Source organism: Nelusetta ayraudi, unplaced genomic scaffold, assembly GCF_046127955.1.
Source record: "Nelusetta ayraudi isolate G7.1 ecotype Tasmania unplaced genomic scaffold, CSIRO-AGI_Nayr_v1 ptg000042l, whole genome shotgun sequence".
Lineage (NCBI taxonomy): Eukaryota > Metazoa > Chordata > Actinopteri > Tetraodontiformes > Monacanthidae > Nelusetta > Nelusetta ayraudi.
Genome location: NW_027466092.1, coordinates 18,840,619 through 18,861,991, shown reverse-complemented (window position 1 = coordinate 18,861,991; position 21,373 = coordinate 18,840,619). Strand labels below are relative to the sequence as shown.

At 48.1% G+C, this 21,373-nt stretch overlaps 2 protein-coding genes across 2 annotated transcripts; both read left to right on the top strand.

Annotated features, from left to right (window-relative positions):
* Positions 1-804: 804 nt before the first annotated feature.
* cnga1b (cyclic nucleotide gated channel subunit alpha 1b) lies at positions 805-5,027 on the top strand. The gene is made up of 15 exons (XM_076035249.1): positions 805-894; positions 1,116-1,270; positions 1,614-1,667; positions 1,745-1,795; positions 1,918-2,043; positions 2,131-2,235; positions 2,334-2,440; positions 2,553-2,727; positions 2,802-2,938; positions 3,027-3,199; positions 3,393-3,518; positions 3,645-3,797; positions 3,872-4,103; positions 4,174-4,349; positions 4,441-5,027. The coding sequence occupies exons 2-15, from the start codon at positions 1,164-1,166 to the stop codon at positions 4,669-4,671; spliced, it is 1,953 nt and encodes a 650-aa protein (XP_075891364.1). The 5' UTR covers positions 805-894; positions 1,116-1,163; the 3' UTR covers positions 4,672-5,027.
* A 178-nt stretch (positions 5,028-5,205) lies between these two features.
* nfxl1 (nuclear transcription factor, X-box binding-like 1) lies at positions 5,206-21,163 on the top strand. Its single transcript, XM_076035247.1, has 25 exons — positions 5,206-5,299; positions 5,859-6,011; positions 6,093-6,299; positions 6,415-6,524; positions 6,881-7,011; positions 7,092-7,136; positions 8,861-8,994; positions 9,092-9,177; positions 9,433-9,508; positions 9,626-9,723; positions 10,438-10,552; positions 10,761-10,885; positions 11,012-11,134; positions 12,296-12,386; positions 13,820-13,940; positions 14,041-14,197; positions 14,623-14,714; positions 15,566-15,587; positions 15,716-15,838; positions 16,920-17,074; positions 17,158-17,227; positions 19,327-19,431; positions 19,706-19,783; positions 20,383-20,436; positions 20,550-21,163. The coding sequence occupies exons 2-25, from the start codon at positions 5,867-5,869 to the stop codon at positions 20,739-20,741; spliced, it is 2,655 nt and encodes an 884-aa protein (XP_075891362.1). The 5' UTR covers positions 5,206-5,299; positions 5,859-5,866; the 3' UTR covers positions 20,742-21,163.
* Positions 21,164-21,373: the final 210 nt, after the last annotated feature.

The window sequence follows — 21,373 nt, the reverse complement described above, 5'->3', positions numbered from 1 at the left end:
AGGGGAAACTGGAGCCAAGTCTTACTAGTGCAGTCCAGCCCCCAGTGGATGTGCTGCGGTGCCATTAAAACTGTCCCCACCTCAACTGGCCGGTGGAAGCAGCTTGTCCCACCTGGTGTTGTAGTTACATACTCTTAGGAGGAAGAAGTCAGCTGCAGTGCAATTTGGAATATGCTCGACCACAAAGGATCCATCTGGTAGAGCCGTCAAATTCAGCTAGTGAAGGTAGTCAGCCACATTTGAAGGTCACAGGCCAATCTTGATCAGCCAGCAGCCTTATAAGGAGGAAACTAACTGTACCGAGATGGTGCAAGAGTCCCCATAGTTAGTGTACTTATGGTGTAATGAGAAGTTTGTCCATGTGGTGTCACTGTTAAGGTTCACACGGTGGTGTAAGTCCCAATAAGCCTGTTAAACACTGCAGTGAGTGTGTTATTAGTGTAACCCTGCTGACTCAGGCGGATCACAGGACTCTCATCCTATCCCAACTCCATTGTTTCCTCCCTCCTCTTTCCTTCTGTCCTCCTCTCTTCTTCTTCTTTTATATTGTACTATCTCTCTCTCTCTCTCTCTTACCTCTCTGCTGTTTTAGTCATATTCCTCACTAATGCCGCATTCCTTCCTTTTTGACTGTGAGGTGTGAGAGGGAGAGTTGGGAATCCAGTTGAGTACCATGATGATCCTTGTCTAATCTCTTTATCCTGGTCAGGGTGACAGGGGACGCTCGTCTGTCCTGTCCACTTCTCCTTCACCACTTCATCGCTCCCTCTGTCTCCTCTTTTTGTCTATGTTTGTTAAATCTACCAGGAGGCTAGGGACCAGGTTCTTCTTCTCTGGTGATGTATCTGATGGCAGAAGGTGGACACAGGACGCAGGTCAACAGCTGAGTGAGTGGTAAGTCCATCAAAACTACCACAGACTGTTATGTATCAGTGTAATGGAAGTGTGAAGTGGGGTGTGTCAGAACATTGTTTTCAGGGATATATCAGCACTGATTCTACAACTGAAAGCTTCAGAAATCAAGCATTAGAAAAGTTGCAAATAAAATAGGAAAAAAATGTGTAATGTGGGATGTATCGTAATGTTTTACACACAGCTGCTGTGTTTTTGTATAGTGCTCCTTTTTCCTGTCTAAACGGGAACTGAGACATTCGGAACCCTCTATGGCTAAGGTAGCTCCATCACTCCTGACGTCCAGTCACACATTAGCTCCACCCACCATTGTTCTGCAAGCAGTGGAAACAGAATCATGCAAAGGTCACGGCAACAGGTGAGTCAGCTCTTTCACCGGGTTCCAGGATTTTCTCTGGATTCTGACGGTTCAATTAAGTTCTTAAATAACATGTCTTGTGGTCTTTCGGGAGGTTTGCAGTTCCCTTAAATGTGTTCTGAAAGTTTAATGAAGCTCTTCAGGTGAAAGACCAAGGAGGTTTTTCAGACTTTTGCCTGAGGTGTAACTGGACAATGAGATCCTGAGGATATTATTTGAGGAGCTGTGAAGAGATTCTGCCGTTCTTCAGGAGTTTCTGGTGTCCTATGGTGTCGGGGGGTATCCCTGTTTGAGGATCCCTGGGAAAGTTTCTGAGGTAAACTGTGTGAATTATCTTTTTCAGTGCCGGAGCAGGAGTTCTCTTCAATGTCAATAACAGCAACAACAATGATGAGGAGTAAGATACACACACACACATACCAACACACACACTCACTTGCAGAGGTGGTTTGTGATGCATTTGTTATCTAACAGGGAAGAGAAGAAGAAAAAGAAGGTGAAGAAAGAGAAGAAAGATAAAAAGGAGTGAGCAAAACAGATTCTTTTTCAGTTTTAACCCAATCAAAGATTAGATCTGGACTTGGTGAGGCATCTGACATCCCAACATACTATAAAGTGACATCGAACCATTTGCATTCTCACCTTAGGAAAAAGGAGAAGAAAGAAAGGAAAGAGAGGAAACGGAAGGAGAAGGAGGAGAAGGAGAAGGAGAAGGAGGAGAAGGAGAAGCAGGAGAAGGAGAAGCAAGAAAAGGAGAAAGCCAAGGCCGCAGCGTATGTTTAATTTATAGATCAGTCTGGTAGTAGGCTTCACACAAATACCAACAAATACACATTGTTTCATTACTGGTTGTGCATCAGTCCAAAGGAGATCCAAGCGGTTGACCCGGCTACCAACACCTACTACTACTGGCTGCTTATCATCACTATCCCTGTCATGTATAATTGGACCCTGATCATTGCCAGGTCAGACACACGCATATACTGACTGAAGCGTTTAATAGGATAAAGAGGAATTACGCTTGGGTACTTGTGTGTCTGTGTGTATGTGGACGCATGTGTAGGGCATGCTTTGAGGAACTTCAGACCGACTACTTGGTGTGCTGGTTCATGGTGGACTTCCTGTGTGATATGCTCTACATTGCTGACATGGTCTTCAGAACCAGGACTGGTATGATGGCACGAACGCATCAGCCAACAGCTACAAACACTGATAACAGTGATAACACAGATTACAGTGTGTGTGTGTGTGTGTGTGTGTGTGTGTGTGTGTGCACGTTCAGGTTACCTAGAGCAGGGTCTCCTGGTAAAGGATGAGGCGAAGCTCCGTGAACGCTACACGAAAAGCTTCCAGTTCAAACTGGACCTCCTCTCGATGGTCCCCACTGACATTTTCTATGTTGTCCTGGGCATCAAGTACCCAGAGATCCGCCTCAACAAGTTGCTCCGCTTCAATAGGTATGCAACCCACTTACAATTCCCCACTATCCTTCTTCGAAGAACATACTGTGTGAGCATGATGTTTGTTTCAGAATGTTGGAGTTTTTCCAGCGGACAGAGACCAGGACAAACTACCCCAATGCCCTTCGCATCTCCAACCTGGTCATGTACATCGTCATCATTATCCACTGGAATGCCTGCCTCTACTATTCCTTCTCTAAGGCCATTGGTGCAGTTAGCAGTTCCAATCCTCAAAGCAGGTCTCAACATCACACCCCAAAGCCCCTGATTGAGCATTTCCTGTCTTGCCCCTCTAGGTTTTGGTGCCGACAGGTTTGTGTATCCTGACCCAGCAGACCCAGAGTTTGGTCGACTGGTTAGAAAGTATGCCTACAGCATGTACTGGTCTACGCTGACACTCACCACCATTGGAGAAACACCACCCCCTGTGGAGAACTCTGAGTACTTCTTTGTGGTCACAGACTTCCTGGTGGGTGGGCTTCAATGTTGGAATAAATGTTATGAATGGATGAATATCAACAATATCATTGCTATTAAGCCAAAATGTAATATTAACATTTACAAGGCCCACCTGATCCTAACACAGTACATAACACTCAGTCAATTGTTTTTAAGTTATGGGATTGGAGATTTAGAGATGGACTTTTCTATTTAACCTCCAGGTGGGTGTGCTGATATTTGCCACCATTGTCGGTAATGTTGGTTCCATGATCACAAACATGAATGCTGCCAGAGCTGACTTCCAAGCCCGAATCGATGCAATCAAACAGTACATGAGCTTCCGCAAGGTCTGTTGCACTTTTTCGTTTGACACTAGCTGAAATTAGATTTGCCTAACCTTTGGGGTATAGATGTTTTTCAATGCATGTTCCAAATAAAACCACCCAAAAATAAACTTGACTGTTCCTCACCAGGTGACCAAGGACCTGGAGAAGCGGGTCATCAAATGGTTTGACTTTCTGTGGACCAATAAGAAGGCAGTTGATGAGCGTGAGGTGCTGAAGTACCTTCCTGACAAGCTGAGAGCTGAGATAGCCATCAACGTCCACCTCGACACTCTGAAGAAGGTCAGTGCGCTTAAATAGTTGGCCCTCTTAAGTCAAGCGAACGAGAATATTTTACACTTTGTGTCGTCTGGCAGGTGCGCATCTTTGCTGACTGTGAGGCTGGCCTGCTGGTGGAGCTGGTGCTGAAACTGCAGCCACAGGTCTACAGTCCAGGAGACTATATCTGCAAGAAAGGAGACATCGGTCGCGAGATGTACATCATCAAGGAGGGGAAACTCGCGGTGGTAGCTGATGATGGAATCACACAGTTTGTTGTCCTGAGTGACGGAAGCTACTTCGGAGAGATTAGCATCCTGGCTATCAAAGGTTGGGTTTTGACAGTTCAAAATGTCTTTGACAGCCCAGACTTTTTTCAGTCATTCTTGTTCTTCATCAGGCAGTAAAGCCGGAAACAGGCGGACAGCTAACATCAGGAGCATCGGTTACTCCGACCTTTTCTGTCTGTCCAAAGACGACCTGATGGAGGCACTGACAGAGTATCCAGATGCTAAGGCTATGCTGGAAGAGAAGGGTCGACAAATCTTGATGAAGGATGGCCTGCTGGACCTGGAGGTACGCATGGTTACATGAAACCGCAGCAGTAGATACACCACGACAAAAAACTTAAAAGAGAAATTAATGAATGACTATTCTGCTCCTGTAGGTGGCAGCACAGGGCCCAGACCCCAAAGAGATGGAGGAGAAGGTCGAGAGGATGACAAGTTCGCTGGATGTTCTACAGACGCGCTATGCGCGGCTATTGGCTGAGCATGAAGCCACACACAGCAAATTGAAACACCGTGTCACAAGGTTGGAGAAAAAGCTGGTTCCACCACCAGCTGACCAGCCAGAGGAAGCTCTGTCAGCTGAGACTACGAAAGAAGAGAAGAAGTAATGACAACCAAAAGGCTTGTTTGTATGTGTATTTGTTGGTTTTTATGTCTCTTTCTGACCCGTGAAATGAAATTGTTTCTTTCATTGTTATCTTTCATTGTCAGGGAACAGATTCTGTATGTGAACAGCTGGTTATAGTAAACTGTGGAAATGTAGCTCAAATGTTATGAGTATACCAGGTTTAGAGAGGTTTAGGGGTCAATGGTCACACACATGATTGACAGAACAGTTACGTTTTCTGTCACTTGCCACCTCAGCCAATCATGTTGTTGCATTCTGTAAATAGTTTTCACTGCCATTTTAAAAGTATCATCATTTAATTAAGACACCATTTGCTGAAAATAAATGTTTGTTTTTTTTTAATAAAACGAGCGGTGCTTGTTGTATTTTTCGTGTTATTGTTTTACCGTAAAGTTCACTTATTCGTTTGACGGAAACGTTTTTCTGCTGACACGTCGCACCATAGATATAATACGTCGCACTGCCGGCGTATAGCTATGACTTGTGGGTCTTGTAGTTTCTTATTCGAAAGAAAGACCCGAAAGATTTGCCGAAAGAACTACAAGTACCAGTGTGCCCAATGCGCATGTCAACCGGACTTGAGAACTCAGCTGCTGCGGACTGTTGAGGTGTGTTCACAGAAATCCACTCAAACCGCTTCTGAATTCTATCAGTTATGATCAAACCCTTGCTATGTTTTCTCAGATAATAACTTTTATGAAGCATATTGCCCTGCATGAAGCCTTTTGGTCCTCCCTTCACCGCATACTCTAACGGAAGCGGTGTGTTAGCATCCTGATAGCTAGCCTGCTAAAACAGTTGCACTAGCTCCATCCTCACGCTTTCCATAGCTGGAAGGTGTTTTGCTGAAATTAAATTATGGTAAACCTCAAATCGGGAAGTTTGTGAACCCCATGCATGGCGGCGCTTATACACTGAAGCTCTAATACGAGAACTGTCAGCCAAGTTAATAAAAACAGTTTAAAAATAAAAATAAAAAATGATATGGCTAAACAACATCAGATTTATAGTGTATTTTGATTTAGTTTCTTCTTCTGTGGTCATTTCCGCAATCTGTGTCGCTTTTGTTTATGTGTTAGCACTTTGTTAAGCCTTATATTCATTGACAACCTCAGACGAATGATCCTTAGGTGTTACCATCACCTATAATCACCTGTGTGATCTCAGCAGTTGCCATGCAACCCGCCTGGCGACAGCAGGGCAGGGGGCGTGGCCGGGGTCAGAATGGTTCCGGTGAGCGGCCACGTCCCCTCCGGACGGAGAGGGAGAGGCCAGGAGGGAAGCCGACGGTAGCACCAGCGCAGCCTGAGCCTCCAAGTGGTGAGGACGGAATCACTGGAGTGCATGAAGCGGAGGTGACCGTGACAGCCCGCTGACTGTTAATGTGTGTCTGGCTGAAAGGTGTGTTGGTCCAGTCCAAGTTTGAGGAGATCAGGAAGTCGAACCAGGCCGCGGCTCAACGACTGGCGGAGCGGCACGTGAGCTCCTCCTCTTCGTCCGATGATGACGAAGATAATGATGAAGACCGGGATGCAGCGGGTAACCATAGCAACAGGAAGAAGGAGAGGATCTTGGCGTCGACCTTTAACACCTACGCCGACCAGACGGGTGAGTTGCAGCAGGTGGCTTGAAACGTGAACATGAGAGGTCAGCGTCTGAGCCACCTGAGGAAAGTTTTTGCCAGGAATGGCTACAATAGGCTCACCACCCTCCCTCTTTCTAGGTGGGGATGTCGCCGGTCTGGCCAGGACCGGTCAGTACGTGAGTGACCTGTTTCAGTCAGGGGCGCTCACATGCTTGATCTGCATCGCCTCAGTGAGGAGGACACAGGCGGTGAGACATGCACACACACATACACACACACATACACAAATAGAGGTACATCTGAAAAAATTAGAATACTGTGAAAAAGGTCAATATTTTTGTATTGAGTGCAACATATTTTTCACATTTTCTGAGACACTAAATTTTAATATTCTCATTAAGCCATCATTATCAAAATTAGGAGAAATAATAGCTTGAAATATTTGACTCTATGTGTAATGAATCTATATGGAATAACAGTTTCACTTTCTGAGACGACTGACAAATCTTCAACTTTTTCACAATATTCTAATGTTTTTTTTTTTAGATGTAACAGTGCATTTACAATACAACAACTACCTAATTTGATTCCCCCCCCCCTCCAGGTGTGGAGCTGCTCCAGCTGCTTCTCGCTGTTCCATCTGCTGTGTATTCAGAAGTGGGCAAGGGACTCTGTGTTCCTGGTGTCCTCTGTCACTGATGAAGACTTTGGTCAGAAGAATGCTCCCTGGTCCTGGTCAGTACCGTCTCACATCCCCAACACTGTGCATCTTCACACGCAACATTATTCTAACTTGTCCCCTTTTGTCTCTTTAGTCCGAAATGTCGAGCAGAGTACTCTCCTAGTGCCACTCCCAACAGGTATGCTCACAGAAACACACAGGCCTCGAGTCCCTGAAGTCGTGCAACACTCTGACACAGATGGTTATCATTGTCTGTCCCTCTCTAAAAGTCATTGAATAAGTACGTTGGTAGTCACACCTTAAAGTCCCTGACGGTCATTGATAGTCACATCCTGGAGGATGTGAAATTTGTCCCCCGCATTTGACCCATCCCCTGAGGAAGCGGTGAGCAGCAGTGCCGCTGTGATTAAAATCAGTTTTTCTGAAATAAAGTAATAAATTGATTCAGGGTCTTTAAAGTGATGTTGGTTGAACTGTTCCCATGATGTCCCTTAAATCAATACTGATAAATACACCTGTTGTTCTGTGAATTCTGGATGGATGGTACAACCTTTATTCTGGTCACTATAGCAGAGGAAGAGCTGGTCAGACTGCGGGTTGCCTTCAGTATCTTTAATGTCAATGGTTTGTGCTGGTTAGTTCATGATTTGGCCCCAACGTCCGCTGGAGGGGTGAACTGAACGAGTGGCGGAGGTCGGTTGAGGTTCTCACAGGCCAGTATTTTTGGGAGGAATGCTGTGTTTGGCTGCAGAGTGACATCTGAGCCGTCCGAATTCCATGGCAGACATGGATCACTGACCAGCAGGTCGAGGAAATCGCTTAGAGGAATGCAGTCTTGCAGGAAATTGACCTGAGCTCTGCTTGTGCCAAGGGCTCAGAAGGTGGCCTGTATAGGGGGTGCCCAGCACCAGAGGGTAGTCATGGTCACTGCTGAAGGCCACCACAGTGAAGGTTGTGGTCCGAGATGGTTCCAGCCAACTCTTCTCCATATGCGAGGCCTCGGCTCAACACGTGCGATAGAGGAACACCTGAACAAGGCCGAACCTTCGAGCCTCTGGACTGCAAAGGGCTGCAGCCATGCACCTCGGGAACCTTTGGAGGGAGAGGGAGCCCTCACGGTAGCACCCTTAGCTGCAAGTGGCAGGTTGGGGGACACAGCTGTCACTGATAGGTATTTTGTAAAAGGAGGTAGACGGCCAATGCACTGAAGAGATCCCTGCCTTAGAAGTCAGAGCGCTGACGCCACATCATAGGAAGAAGAATCCATGCCACATCAAAGAAGAATGGCCAACATACATATGGAACTACTATCGTTCAACCCCGCTTGCAACTTTTTACCAACAACAAGTGAACAGTGAAGTTGCTAACGCAGCTCAAAGCTTTCCAAAGCAAATGCGCGCGAGAAGATAAAAGTGGACGGTTGACGGATGGCACTGGAATCTATAGCCGCCTTATGGGGTCACAGGTGATATCCAGTGTTTAAAGCACTGCCTCTGGCAGTCAGCAGGGATGAAATCGAAGTGTGAACTGAGTCACAGCAGTGTAGCCTCTCTCAGCCAGAGGGCGCCACAAGGTGCAATTTCGTAAACTGAAATGATACCAATAGAAATTGAGTATAAAATATTTCTAAAGCAACGTGTACGTTTTAGAAAGACATTAACATGTTGATAATTCAAAACATGTATTGATATGATGCAAAGCTAATGGTGAGTTTAATGAATGGAAATGGTAATGGAAACTCACCTGTTTTCTTAGGGCTGAGTTATGCATTACAATAGTGGATCTTAGTTGTCTTTCTTCAGACACGAGCGAGGTGATCGTCAATTAAACCAACAAACAAGCTGTTCCCATGGCACTCTGGGTGTTTTAAAAATAAAACTCACTGCGTGTGTCGTCTTGTAGGTACACGTGTTACTGTGGGAAGCTGCAGGACCCTCCAGCTGACCCCTGGTTGGCGCCTCACTCCTGCGGCTCCGTCTGTCAGAGAGAGCTCAAGCCCACCTGTGGACACACCTGCTTGCTGTTGTGCCACCCTGGTACACACACACACACACACACCCACACACACAAACGAACAAACGACTGTGATGGTCTCTCATCATATAATCGACAACAATAATGTGTACATTGCAGGCCCCTGTCCTCCGTGTCCAAAGATGGTTTCAGTCTCCTGTTTGTGTGGCAAGGCTAAGCCCCTCCCTCGTCGCTGTAGCAACAAGGTAGAGCTGCACACGGACAATAAAGACAATGTCAACTTGTCCGCTTGGTTTGTCCTAATTTCCAAATGTGTTTTTATGATTATTATTTATGATGTCTGTACGGTGTCCTTGAGTGCCAGAAAGGCGCCTTCAAACAAAATGTATTATTATTATTATTATTATTATTATTATTATCATTATCATCATTATCATTATCATTGTTATGATTATTATTAATAATATTATTATTAATAAATGTGTGTGTCTCCTCTCCAGGCGTGGTCGTGTCAGCAGAAGTGTGGTCGGATGTTACCCTGCAGACAGCACACCTGCACTCAACCCTGTCACACAGGTGCGCACTGCACACTGCGCTGGCCACTTCCTGTCGGGCCTTAGTGTCTTTCTATTTTCTTAATTTCAATCTGTCACTTATTTATCGTGTGTATGTGTGTGTGTGTGTGCGTGCCAGAGTGTGCCCCCTGTCCCAGGGTCAGCGTTCAGAAGTGCGTGTGCGGCCATGAGGAGGCGGAGCGTCCGTGCGCCAGCCCTCGTTGGAACTGTCAGCAGGTACTGCGGTCATGTGACCAAGCCGCTGCTCCTTTCTGGGCGTGTTTACAGTGCCTCGCCTCGCCACGGTACGGTGTTAGGATGTTTGCACTGGCCGCTACACGGTTGTAGGGGGTGCTGTTTTGGTATCTTTTGGTACCTCAATAGTGAGTTTAGTGGTGACGCAGCGACAAGCAGGGCACTGATTGGCTCAGATTTTCTGACGAAAGGTGAGAGTGACTCTCCACGAAAACCCAACCGCCGTTTCTTTTTGTAACTTTCCTGTCTTTCCAGAAGTCTCCGACTTTCGTCCATTTTTTCTTATTAAAAAGCAATAAGCAATTTTTTATTAATATTTTTTTTATTTCATTTATTTATGATTATTGTTATCGAGTACTGATGCCAGTGCTGATGGGGATGCTCCAATCAAATTTCGTTGTTAACTTTGTTCAACAATGACAAAGGTATAAACCAACCTCTACTTTGCCCATTGCTGCACTGTTGTGTGTCGTATGGAAATGATGCTGACGAAAACATTGTCCCGCTTTACCGCGTCGACTCCGCCCACGGTCTCGTGATCACAGAGCCAATGAAAACACAATCGTGGCGAGGCGTGGCGAGGCGAGGCGAGGCAATGAAAACACGCCCTTTGAGGATCGCAGAACACACACACAAAGGTAGACCTTCCCACCGGCACGCCCTCTAGTGGTACTAATGTGAGCTGCTCCTCTTCAGGTGTGTGGCGCTCTCCTCTCGTGTGGGAACCACACCTGTGAGGTGGCGTGTCATGATGGCGCGTGTCCTCCGTGTCCCCGCTCCGTCAGCAGGTCCTGTCCCTGCGGAAAGACCAGTGAGCGCACTAAAACCTGAACACACACACACACACACACACACACACACACACACACACACACACACACACACTGCATTTGTCGTCTGTCTCCGTCCCTTGTGTTTGTGTGTGTTTTTTTGTGTCTGCTGTTGTTTTCTAAATGTGTGTGTGTGTGTGTGTGTGTGTGTGTGTGTGTGTGTGTGTGTGTGTGTGTGTGTGTGTCCAGAGTCGTCTTTGCCGTGCACGGAGGAAGTGCTGCCGTGCGGTGACACGTGTGAGCGCAGTCTGTCCTGTGGGAAACACACCTGTTCAATGAGGTGCCACCGGGGGAGCTGTGAGACATGCAGACAGGTAGGCGCACACACACACACACACACACACACACACGCGCACCCTCTCAGATCCCCTTGCACACACTCATGGTGTGTGTGTGTGTGTGTGTGTGTGTGTGTGTGTGTGTGTGTGTGTGTGTGACAGGAGGTGGAGAAGGAGTGCAGGTGCGGTCGATACAGGAAGCTGATGCCTTGTCACAAAGACTACCTGTGCGACTCCAAGTGTCAGAAGACCCGCAGCTGTCAGAAACACCAGTGCAGGAGGAAGGTCAGTCATCATCCTCCTCCTCCTCCTCGCCCCTATAGCAGCGGGACAGTGTTGTGTTTGTGTGTTCTGGTGGTAAATGTCAGAGTGACAATGCTGCTGTCTGATAGCGAAAGGTTAACCGTCTGCTCCAGCGGCTCTTTGGTCTCTGCCTCTGATATCTGCTAACACTGCCGTGCTCAGCGGCTGCAGGAGGAACGCCACTCTGACCTACAGGGGTCGCTGTAGTTTCCCGCCCCAACGTGTTTTATGAATCGCCCCGGCGGCTCATCGTCGATTTGGCCCAAATAAGACACCAGCCTGAGTGTGCATGAAGCCACTGCAGCCACAGCTCCCTGCAGGTTCTAACTAGGGCTGCAGCTTTCCGGTATTTTGGTAATCGATTATTGTATCGAATGTTCGAGTAATCGTGTAAAACATGTTTGCTTGATTAAAGGCCGCTCTGCAGCAGAACGCAGCAAGTGTTCACACCAGACGTGGTGGTGGTTTCAGAAGCGTCCCAGAAGCTGGGAAACCTCGCCGTCCTGGTACCGCTGCCAAAAGACTTCCGTCTTCTCCTGCTTTGCATTGGGCGCATGGCCGGTGACGGAAGCACGTTGTGTCACAATAAAAAGAGTCCGTGCAAAACGTGAGCTTTAAATTTAATTAAACAACGTCTCGAGGTGGATGAAAATCCTCGCTTATTTTTTATAATCGAGTTAGTCGAATTACCTGAGGAATTGTTGCAGCCCGAGTTCGAACCCAGGCATGGACAAACTACGGCCCAGAGGCCATATATGGACCATTAAGCGTTTTCTTTTCTTTTTCTTTTTTCAAATTTCCCCAATGTGGGATTAATAACGGCTTCTTCTTTTTCGTCTTCTTCTTTTTCGTTTAATCCGGCACACTGGAATTTTAAAAAATTCTATTAATAGTAGTCAGTAAGTCATAAAACAGCTGTATTTCATCTATTTTTTCAGTGTTTTAAGAGTCATTTCAATAAAGAGCTAAATACCGTGGGGCTTCAAAGACACTGATTTTGTTGAAACTTTGCCTTCGTTCATTTTCAAATGACATTGAAGCACATGTTTTCTACAACCCATTGCGGGCCAGCAGTAAAAACAGTTTGCCTACCTCGGGTCTAAGCCGTGTTTTCACTCCTCTCCTCACGCTGCCGGGCCTCAGTGTTGCCCTGGGAACTGCCCTCCGTGTGACCAGAGCTGCGGTCGAACCCTGGGCTGCCGCAACCACAAGTGCCCGTCTGGCTGCCACCAAGGTACGCACGCACACACGCACACACACACACACGTGCACAAGCACATGTATACAAACATGCACACACACACACACACACACACATACTCACACAGGCTAAATAACAATGTGGTTGGCCAGCCGTGTTGAGTAAGCCACTGGCACTGGGAGGTCAGAGGTCAAATACCAAACAACTCTCAGCCACAACACCATCAGATCAGTGTGTGAGAGAAAGACTGACATTTAAAGCAATTAATGGGGCAACATTGCACGCACACAGCTAAAAGTGTGCGTGTGTTTTGGAAACGGATGACCTCTACTTCCTAGAACCTCATTAATCCACATTATCTATGGTGTGTGTGTGTACGTGTGCGTGTTCATTTGAGTGTACGTGTTGCGGAATGACAGACAGCATCCGGCCTCTTTGTTCCCCGCTGTGGCGATAAAGGAGGAGGAACGCATGTGAGTGTGTGCGCGACAGATCGTCTGATTGGCTGCTCTGACCTTTCAGGGAAAATAGAGGGTTACACAGATAGCTGTGTGTGTGTGTGTGTGTGTGTGTGTGTGTGTGTGTGTGTGTGTGATATTTCAGGATTTCGAACAGTGAATAAGATGCTGTGGAAGACAAACACGGGGATGGGATGACAGGGAAAGTTACCTTTGTGTCACATGATCCAGCTGCCTTGCCGTAGCGAGGCCAGCTAGCTCGCCCACACTTGCCAACCGTGAGGATGCATTCATCAGGCTATTTTGCATCCTAGACAGAGATGGTGATAGTTTCAGCGTGTGTGCCAATGCAAGGCTGCAGTTGTTGTGAAACACCGAGCCGTGTCCTGCTCTATCAGTGGCACTCGGCGCTATCTGCTGCATTTCTATATTAAGTGCGTTGAGTGACGAGCCGCAGACAGAACACTGCTAGCGTCCGTGCTAACTCTAATCGGGAGTCCGCAGCGTAATGGAATCCTCTGTCATCGCGTCACTGAACTCTGCTCTGAAAATTCAGTTTCTCAGCTGCACAATCAGTCATCAGCAATCAGTTCATAAAAAGTGCATTTGAGAGTTCATGCGTGGTGGCTGCGTCAATCGCAGCAGGTAGAATCGTTCAGGTAGGAAGTCAATGACAGAAAAACTCGGTGGATCTGGTTGGTTTTCATCATGATGTACATTGTGCTGCGTTTTGTATTTATATGTGCTGCTGTTATTTTATTGTGAAACGTTACCGTGACGTCATCGGCTTCAACGCTGTTCAGTTCGACCGTCAAACCGTCGAGCAGATTTCACTTCTGCATCTGAAACTGTGATGAACAAAATGCAGGTGTACTTTAAACACCTGCATTATTTATCAGACCAGCAGTTTGTATCAACCACAGCGACACTTGAGACACAGTTGGGGACGGGCAAAAGAGTTCTGTTTGAGGTGTGTAGTCCATTCAGCGCCTCTGCTCCCCCATACAGGAAGTTGTTACCCCTGTCCAGAGACGGTGGAGGTCACGTGCACGTGTGGCTCCACCCGCCTGGTGGTGACCTGTGGACGGGAGCGGAGCACCAAGCCGCCCAGATGCAAAGAGAGCTGCAGGTGAAGGCTTGGACTCCCACCTCCCACCTGTCCTCCTGACACACCCCCTGCCCCTCCCCCACCCACCACCGCCATGTTGCTTCCTCTGTGTCCCCTGCAGGAGCCCCTCCACCTGCCACCATCCCCTGAGAGAGAGCCACCGGTGCCACCTGGGGCCCTGCCCCCCCTGCAGGCAGCCGTGCTTACTGCAGCTGCCCCGCTGCAGCCACGCCTGCCCCGAGCCCTGCCATGACCTGGTTCTGGTCCGGTCCCAACAGGTAGAATCTAGCCAGTTAGCCCTAAACACTAGAATACAACAAGGAAGTTCTCTTAGCTCAGGCATGGGCAAACTACGGCCCGGGGGCCATATGCGGTCCGTTGAACCATTTTTTTCAGTGTTTTAAGAGTCATTTTAGTAAAGAGTTAAATTCCCTGGGGCTTCAAGGACATTTTGCTGTGACGCTTTTGTTCATTTTCAATAGACATTGAATCATGTTTTCTGCATATCCCATGATATGTTTTCCCCCTATGAGGTGGCTCACTAAACCAATTTTAGAACCCATTGTGGCCCACCGGTCAAAAAGTTTGTCAAGCCCTGTCTTAGGTACTTCAAACAACTCTCCACTTCATTTTAGTCCAGACTTTGAATGTTTCTGTGCTGTGGCACCAGTAAGTGCGTATGTGTCTGTGTGTGTTTGTGTAGGTACAGTTAGCAGGTCCATGGGAGCAACCAGCAGAACCAGCGTTTGTGAAGAAAGCTCTGCCCTGCCCGCCTTGTCAAGTGCCCATACCAACGTAGGACACACACACACACACACACACACACACACACACACACACACACACACACACACACACACACACACAAACACCTCGATATCATTAAACTTGTGATTAAAAAAACTATTTTGCATTTGCAAACTAGCAGCTGCTCAACAACTGGCATCCTTTGTGTGTGTGTGATTACGATCTAAGAGGACTGAGACACCACATGGGGCCTCCAGCGGGGCTGTGCTGTTGCAAACCAAAAAAAAGGTCATAATGATCTTAATGTGCTCAGGAAAACACGGGAGAAGGGGAGGCAGTTGTTGATCCAGTGGGCAGGAAGTGGAGGAGTTCTCTCTCTCTCTCTCCTCCTCCTCTCCTCCTCTCTCTCTCTCTTCTCTCTCTCCTCTCTCTCCTTCTCTCTCTCCTTCTCTCTCTCTCTCTCTCTCTCTCTCTCTCTCTCTCTCTCTCTCTGTTCCTCTCTCGTCAGATGTCTCAGATACGTAGTGATCCATTGTTTCTCCGTCCAAGCCAGCGTTTCTCAACTGGTGGGTTGCGACCCAAAAGTGGGTCGCGGAGCTGTTTTGATTGGGTCGTGGCTTTGTGGGCAGTTTGCCTTTCTTCTTGAGTGAGAGAGAGAGAGAGAGAGAGACGGAGAGAGTGTATTACACAATTCAATGACGTCAATAAGTTATTGACTGGACATGAGGGAAAGTGGGCTGCTGTTTTTATTTTTGTGATACTTCATGATAAGGAGATGAATGTAGGTACTGAGACTCCAGCAGTTGGGAACCACTGACAGTCTGAGCAGAGTCGATGTGTGGAGGGGAGCGGGAAGAATCGAATGTGACTTTGACCTCTGACCTTTTTGTGTTTCCCAGGGCCTGCTTCGGAGAGCACGAGGTGAGCCCCCGTTTGTTGACTTCCTGTCCGTCTGCGCCCTCGTCCTCCTCCTGCTCACTGTCTGTCTTGCTGTCTGTCTGTCCTGCTGTCTGTCTGTCCGACTGATTGACTGACTGACTGTCGCCCAGGTGAGCCCTGTGCCGTGCCACCGCCGGGGGCGCTTCTCCTGCCAGCGAGCCTGCGGACGACCTCTCACTTGCGGGAATCACACTTGCCGACGGGAGTGCCACCTGATGGCCGACGGCGACAAGGTGAGCGCGTGGCAGCGCTGTCGGGTCGCTGGGTCCGTGGTGTCACTCAGGAGCCGCACGCTCTCAACTGTCTGACTCCGTGTTTGAACTGTTAGCATCAGGCAGCCGATACAGGACATTCAAATCAAGGACAAACAGATGAATAAAGTTTCTACCCAACAGCAATAACCTCCCTCAATGCCACAAAATCAACAACCCCTAACACACACGTGCACAGTAACGGGATTGTGCGATTACAACGATGAGCCCAGCATTAAGAAGCAGGTCTCTTGCCAGGGCGAAAGCTCTGATTGTAATTTGCATGTTTTTCTGCATGATTAATTTTGTTCATACGTGGCTTGGGGGCCTGTTTGTACCCCCTGAACATGTTTCACACCTCACCAGATTTTTACAAACACGTCGAGGCTTCAAAAAAAATTGATATCCAATGAAGAAATGCAAACTGTAGCTGCTCCAGAGCGCCACTTTGAGGTAAAAACGCTTCAATGACCTTGGTGCTGTCTAGGTCGTAGAGACGTGGGACAAAAACCCACAAGACCTACACTTCATACGCTCTGACCTTTGACTCCAGACAAACTGCAAGTGCGCTGTTTTCACCTGTTTGAAAGAAATCTAAAAGACCTCAAAAGAACTCAAAAGCTGTAAGGGCTTGAAAATCCAGCATCACACGGGCAAGACCTTCATTATTAAAACGTATTTAAATATGTAAATTAAGTTGACCTCTTTTGATTTTATTGCCCTTTAAAGACACTCAAAATCCACCTGGAGTCGCTCAAAATCGCCCTAGAATCCCCATAGAACTGAAATGCCCCTCGCGGCTCGGTGTTGGAAGGGGTCGGTGGGCGTCGGCCACGGCAGCCTCAGTCCCTTGGACGCTGCTTGCAACATGAATTGTATTCATGACTGTAGTGTGTTTTGCGTGTGTATTTATTGTTGCAGCTTTAATGTTTCACTGCACCGACTGTCTGGCGCTCTTAATCTAGTTGTGCATGTCACAATAATAATGAAAGTCTATTCTTCTTCTCTTCTTCTTCTTCTTCATGTTCTAATCACCCCACCCCCCTCTGCTCCCCCCGTGCAGTGCGAGGTGTGCGAGGAGGGCTGCTCCAAGCCCCGCCCCCCGGGCTGCCCCCACACCTGCTCCCGGCCGTGCCACCTGGGCGACTGCCCCACCTGCCGCCAGATGATTCGCCAGCGCTGCCACTGCAAGATCAGCCTGCTCTACGTGGAGTGCACGTGAGTCTCGCAAATGCACGCACGCACGCACGCACGCACAGTGTCACCTGCAGAGCGCGCAGTGACATCGGCTCTCTGTGCAGGAAGCTGACGTCAGTCGACCAGCACACCAAGGTAGAGCTGGGCTCCTGCAACAACCAGTGTCCCAAAGAGGTATGTGCACGCACGCACGCACGCACGCGCGGCAAACACACACACACACACACACACACACACACACACATTCAGGCTTTCTACCTCCAGTTACTCCCACTGCGTCATTGGAACAAACTTTTTGACTGGTGGGGCCACAGTGGGTTCTAAAGTGTGACAGAGGAGCCGGAGCAGCAGCAGATGGATGAAGTGTTTTGGTGAGCCGCCTCATAGGAGGAAGAATATGTCATGAACATGTGGTTTAATGTCATTTGAAAATGAACTGAAACACAGAGGAAAAAGGATGAAACACAGCAGTTGTATGACTTACTATGAATAGAATTGCTTCAAGTTCAGCGGGCCGGATTAAAAAGCTCAATGGGCCCCATATGGTCCCCGGGCCGTAGTTTGCCCACGCCTGCTCTAGAGTCACCTTTTCCAGGAGGAAGTGGTCACATGCTCCCTTGTTATGTCTTCTTATCAATAATCAATATCATCAATGTCACCGCTGTAGTAACACTAAACCATCCGCTAGTCGCCCCCCCTCTCTCTCTCCTCCTCTCTCTCCCTCTCTCTCTCTCTCTCTCTCTCTCTCTCTCTCTCTCTCTCTCTCTCTCTCCCCCCTTCTCTCTCTCTCTCCCTCTCCCTCTCCCTCCTCCTCCTCTCTCTCTCCCCTTCTCTCGCTCTCTCCTTCTCTACCCCTCTCTCTCTCCTCCTCTCTTTCCCTCCTCCTCTCTTTCCCTCTCTCTCTCCTCCTCTCTTTCCTTCTCTCCCCTCTCTCTCTCCTTCTCTCTCTCTCCCTCCTCTCTTTCCCTCTCTCTCTCTCTCTCTCCCCTTCTCTCTCTCTCTCCTCCTCTCTCTCTCTCCCCTTCTCTCTCTCTCCTCCTCTCTCTCTTTCCCTCTCTCCCCCTCTCTCTCTCCTTTTCTCTCTCTCCCTCCTCTCTTTCCCTCTCTCTCTCTCTCCCCTTCTCTCTCTCTCCTCTCTCTCTCTCTCCCCTCCTCTCTCTCCCCTTCTCTCTCTCTCCTCCTCTCTCTTTCTCTCTCTCTCTCTCCTTCTCTCTCTCTCACCCTCTCTCTCTCTCCCTCCTCTCTTTCCCTCTCTCTCTCTCGCTCCCCTTCGCTCTCTCTCTCTCCTTCTCTCTCTCTCTCTCTCCCCTTCGCTCTCTCTCTCTCCCCTTCTCTCTCTCTCTCCTTCTCTCTGACTCTCTCTCTCTCTCTCTCGCCCTCTCTCTTCTCTCTCTCCCTCCTCTCTTTCCCTCTCTCTCTCTCTCTCTCTCTTCTCTCTTTCCCTATCTCTCTCTCCTCCTCTTTTTCCCTCTCTCTCTCTCTCCTCTCTTTCCCTATCTCTCCTCTCTCTCTCTCTCTCTCTCTCTCTCTCTCTCTCTCTCTCACTCTCTCTCTCTCCCCTCTGTAATTGCTTTACCCCATGGCACCAGACACTGCACGTACGCACGCAACTCATGCACGAAGACGGAGTTTTACTTTCACCTGGGAACAATTTCTCTTATTCCCCATTCAGCTCTTTACTGCCACACAGACACAGACACACAGACACAGACACACACACACACACACACACACACACACACACACACACGCATGATATGTGCATTTTAAAGACCAGCTTGTTATTGTAACACTACTACGAGAGTTCACCTCCCTTTTTTTCCTGGGTTCTGATCTGCTGTAACTGCAAAGCACACACAGAAAGACACACTGTGGAATAACAAACACAACTGCTGGTCCGACGCTCCCTTCAGACCTGCCTGCTGTTTGGCTGGGCAGCGGCACAATCAAAGAGGGCGAGTGCTTTACCTTGGCAAGAGGTCCGAGGCCAGGGCTGGAGTTGAGTTTCTGCAGATGTTGAGATCAATCCGAGTGATGGCAGGTAGACAGAGAGAGAGAGAGAAGTATAGAAGCAGTCAGAGTGGCAGACAGGCCAGAGTAAGTCGCAGGGTAAACAGCAAAGCTCTCGCTATAGAGATATAGATGAATAGAAATTAATAATTCATGTATATTGTATTAATAATATGTTGAGTACATCAGTATAGGGGCGTCGTCAATCGTGTGTTTCTTCAATGTGTGTGTGTGTGTGTGTGTGTGTGCGTGTGTGTGTGCAGCTGAGCTGCGGTCATCGCTGTAAACAGGTGTGTCACCCTGGAGTGTGTGATGCAAAATGTCAGCAGAAGGTGAAGCTGCGCTGTCCCTGCAGGAGGATCAAGAAGGTACACACACACACACACACACACACACACACGGGAAATGAATACATAAGTGTCAAAATGCTTTTATTTCCGGCAGCATACACAGGGCAAAGAGAAGAATTAAAAAGGAAATCAATCTATAAGATATATATACAAATGATTTCCATACCTTTAGAAATAAGTGTTTCATTACATCACAGTAAATGTAAGTGGTTGAAACATTGCAAGCAGGAAGTGGTAAAGGAAACGACCGCCTTCCACTGATGTGCAATTTTGTGCCTGTGCACGTGAGCAGGAGTTCCTGTGCTCTCTGTCCCCTCCGAGTGTGGAGTGTGACGACACCTGCAGAGACCAGCAGAGGGCTGTTAGCCAGGTAAACACACACACACACACACACACACACACACACTCACACACTTGCATGTTCAATCAGTCGACTGTGATTTGCACAGCGCTAAATCACATTCCAAGGCGTCTCAAAGCGCTTTGTACATTCAGAGGAAAACCCAACTGGGCCCCCGGAACAGCAAGGTGCGACAGTGGCTGGGAAAAACTCCCCTGTGGGAAGAAACCTAGAGCAGATCCAGACCCCAGAGGGTCAGAGGTCATCTGCCTATGACCAGTTAGGGTGAAAAGGAAATGCAAAAAATGTAGAGAGAGAGAGAGAGAGAGAGAGAGAGAGAGAGAGAGAGAGAGAGAGAGAGAGAGAGAGAGAGAGAGAGAGAGAGAGAGAGAGAGAGAGAGAGAGAGAGAGAGCGAAGTAGTTGTAGACAGGCCAGAGTGAGTGGCAGGGTCAACAATAGACCTCTCAGAGATGTATGGAAATAAATAATTGAAACATACAGCATTAGTCGTACTAATGTTGAGTCGTAGTTGCTGTTGAGGACATCAGCATCAGGACGTCTTCTGTGTGTGTGTGTGTGTGTGTGTGTGTGTGTGTGTGTGTGTGTGTGTGTGTGTGTGTGTGTGCAGCTAAAGGAGGCGGAACAGAGGGCTGCCCAGGAGGAGGAGCAGAGGAAGCTTCAGGTGAGTGGAGGAACAGCTAGCAGTTGCTAACAGTGGCTAGCAGTTGCTGAGGTGTGGTGATGTTGATGATGCTGCTGCTGCTGCCGCCGGTGATGGTTGTGGTTGTGGTCCAGGAGGAGCTGGAGGCCTTCGAGAAGCGCCAGCAGCGAGGAGGACGGAGGAACAAGCGCAGGGGGAGGAAGGAGGAGCTGGAGGACGACGGCGGGAGGTGGGGGAGGTGGAGGAGGTGCGTGCTCCTGCTCCTCGTCCCCGTGGGCGGAGCCCTGCTGTCGGCCGCTGCCTTCTACCTGCTGAGCTCCCCATGAGCTGCAGCGAAGCGTCGGATCGAGTGGAGCAGCCACGGCGGATCACATCACTACGTCTGACTGGAGGATCTTAGACACAGACTGGAAGAATTTCTTCTTTCTTCAGCTGTTTGTGTGTGTGTTTACTGGAAGGTGTTTCCTATAGCTGAAGGATGATCAAATGTTTCCTGTCAAGTATTTCTGTTTAGCACGGATTAAAACTCAGCATTTATATCTGAGAAGCTAAAAAATTGGAGTCCTGATTTAATTTTGTGAGCTGTCTGAAGACTGTATTTATTCTGATTTTTTTTTTTTTTTTTGTTAGGGGCTCCACCCAGTGATTGAAGTTCATGCTTAAGCTCCACCTCCATCACTCTTAAGCGTCGTACTGAATCACTGTGTGGAGTCGAGACTAAAGAAAGAATAAAGATTATCAATGAAAATGCTGTGTTTTTTTGTTAATTCACAAAGACAAAGGCAGAAACACACATTTGCGTGTGTAACATTTGTAGAAATCTTTGGCGTAGCTGCTACGGTGGCACCTGGTTGGTAAACATTCAGGATTTTTAGCAGAAACTGGCGGGTGATTGGTTTATATGACCTGTAGATGGTCGTTTTATTCCCTCTGGGTTGCAGTTCTACAGTCTGGCCAC

Coding starts and splice junctions, on each gene's coding strand:
- nfxl1 (XM_076035247.1), top strand. CDS start 5,867: ATGCAACCCGCCTGGCGACAGCAGGGCAGGGGGCGTGGCCGGGGTCAG. Junction 7,012..7,091: donor AAGAATGCTCCCTGGTCCTG/GTCAGTACCGTC, acceptor TTGTCTCTTTAG/TCCGAAATGTCGAGCAGAGT. Junction 20,437..20,549: donor AGGAGCAGAGGAAGCTTCAG/GTGAGTGGAGGA, acceptor GTTGTGGTCCAG/GAGGAGCTGGAGGCCTTCGA.
- cnga1b (XM_076035249.1), top strand. CDS start 1,164: ATGGCTAAGGTAGCTCCATCACTCCTGACGTCCAGTCACACATTAGCT. Junction 2,441..2,552: donor GGTCTTCAGAACCAGGACTG/GTATGATGGCAC, acceptor GTGCACGTTCAG/GTTACCTAGAGCAGGGTCTC. Junction 4,104..4,173: donor TAGCATCCTGGCTATCAAAG/GTTGGGTTTTGA, acceptor GTTCTTCATCAG/GCAGTAAAGCCGGAAACAGG.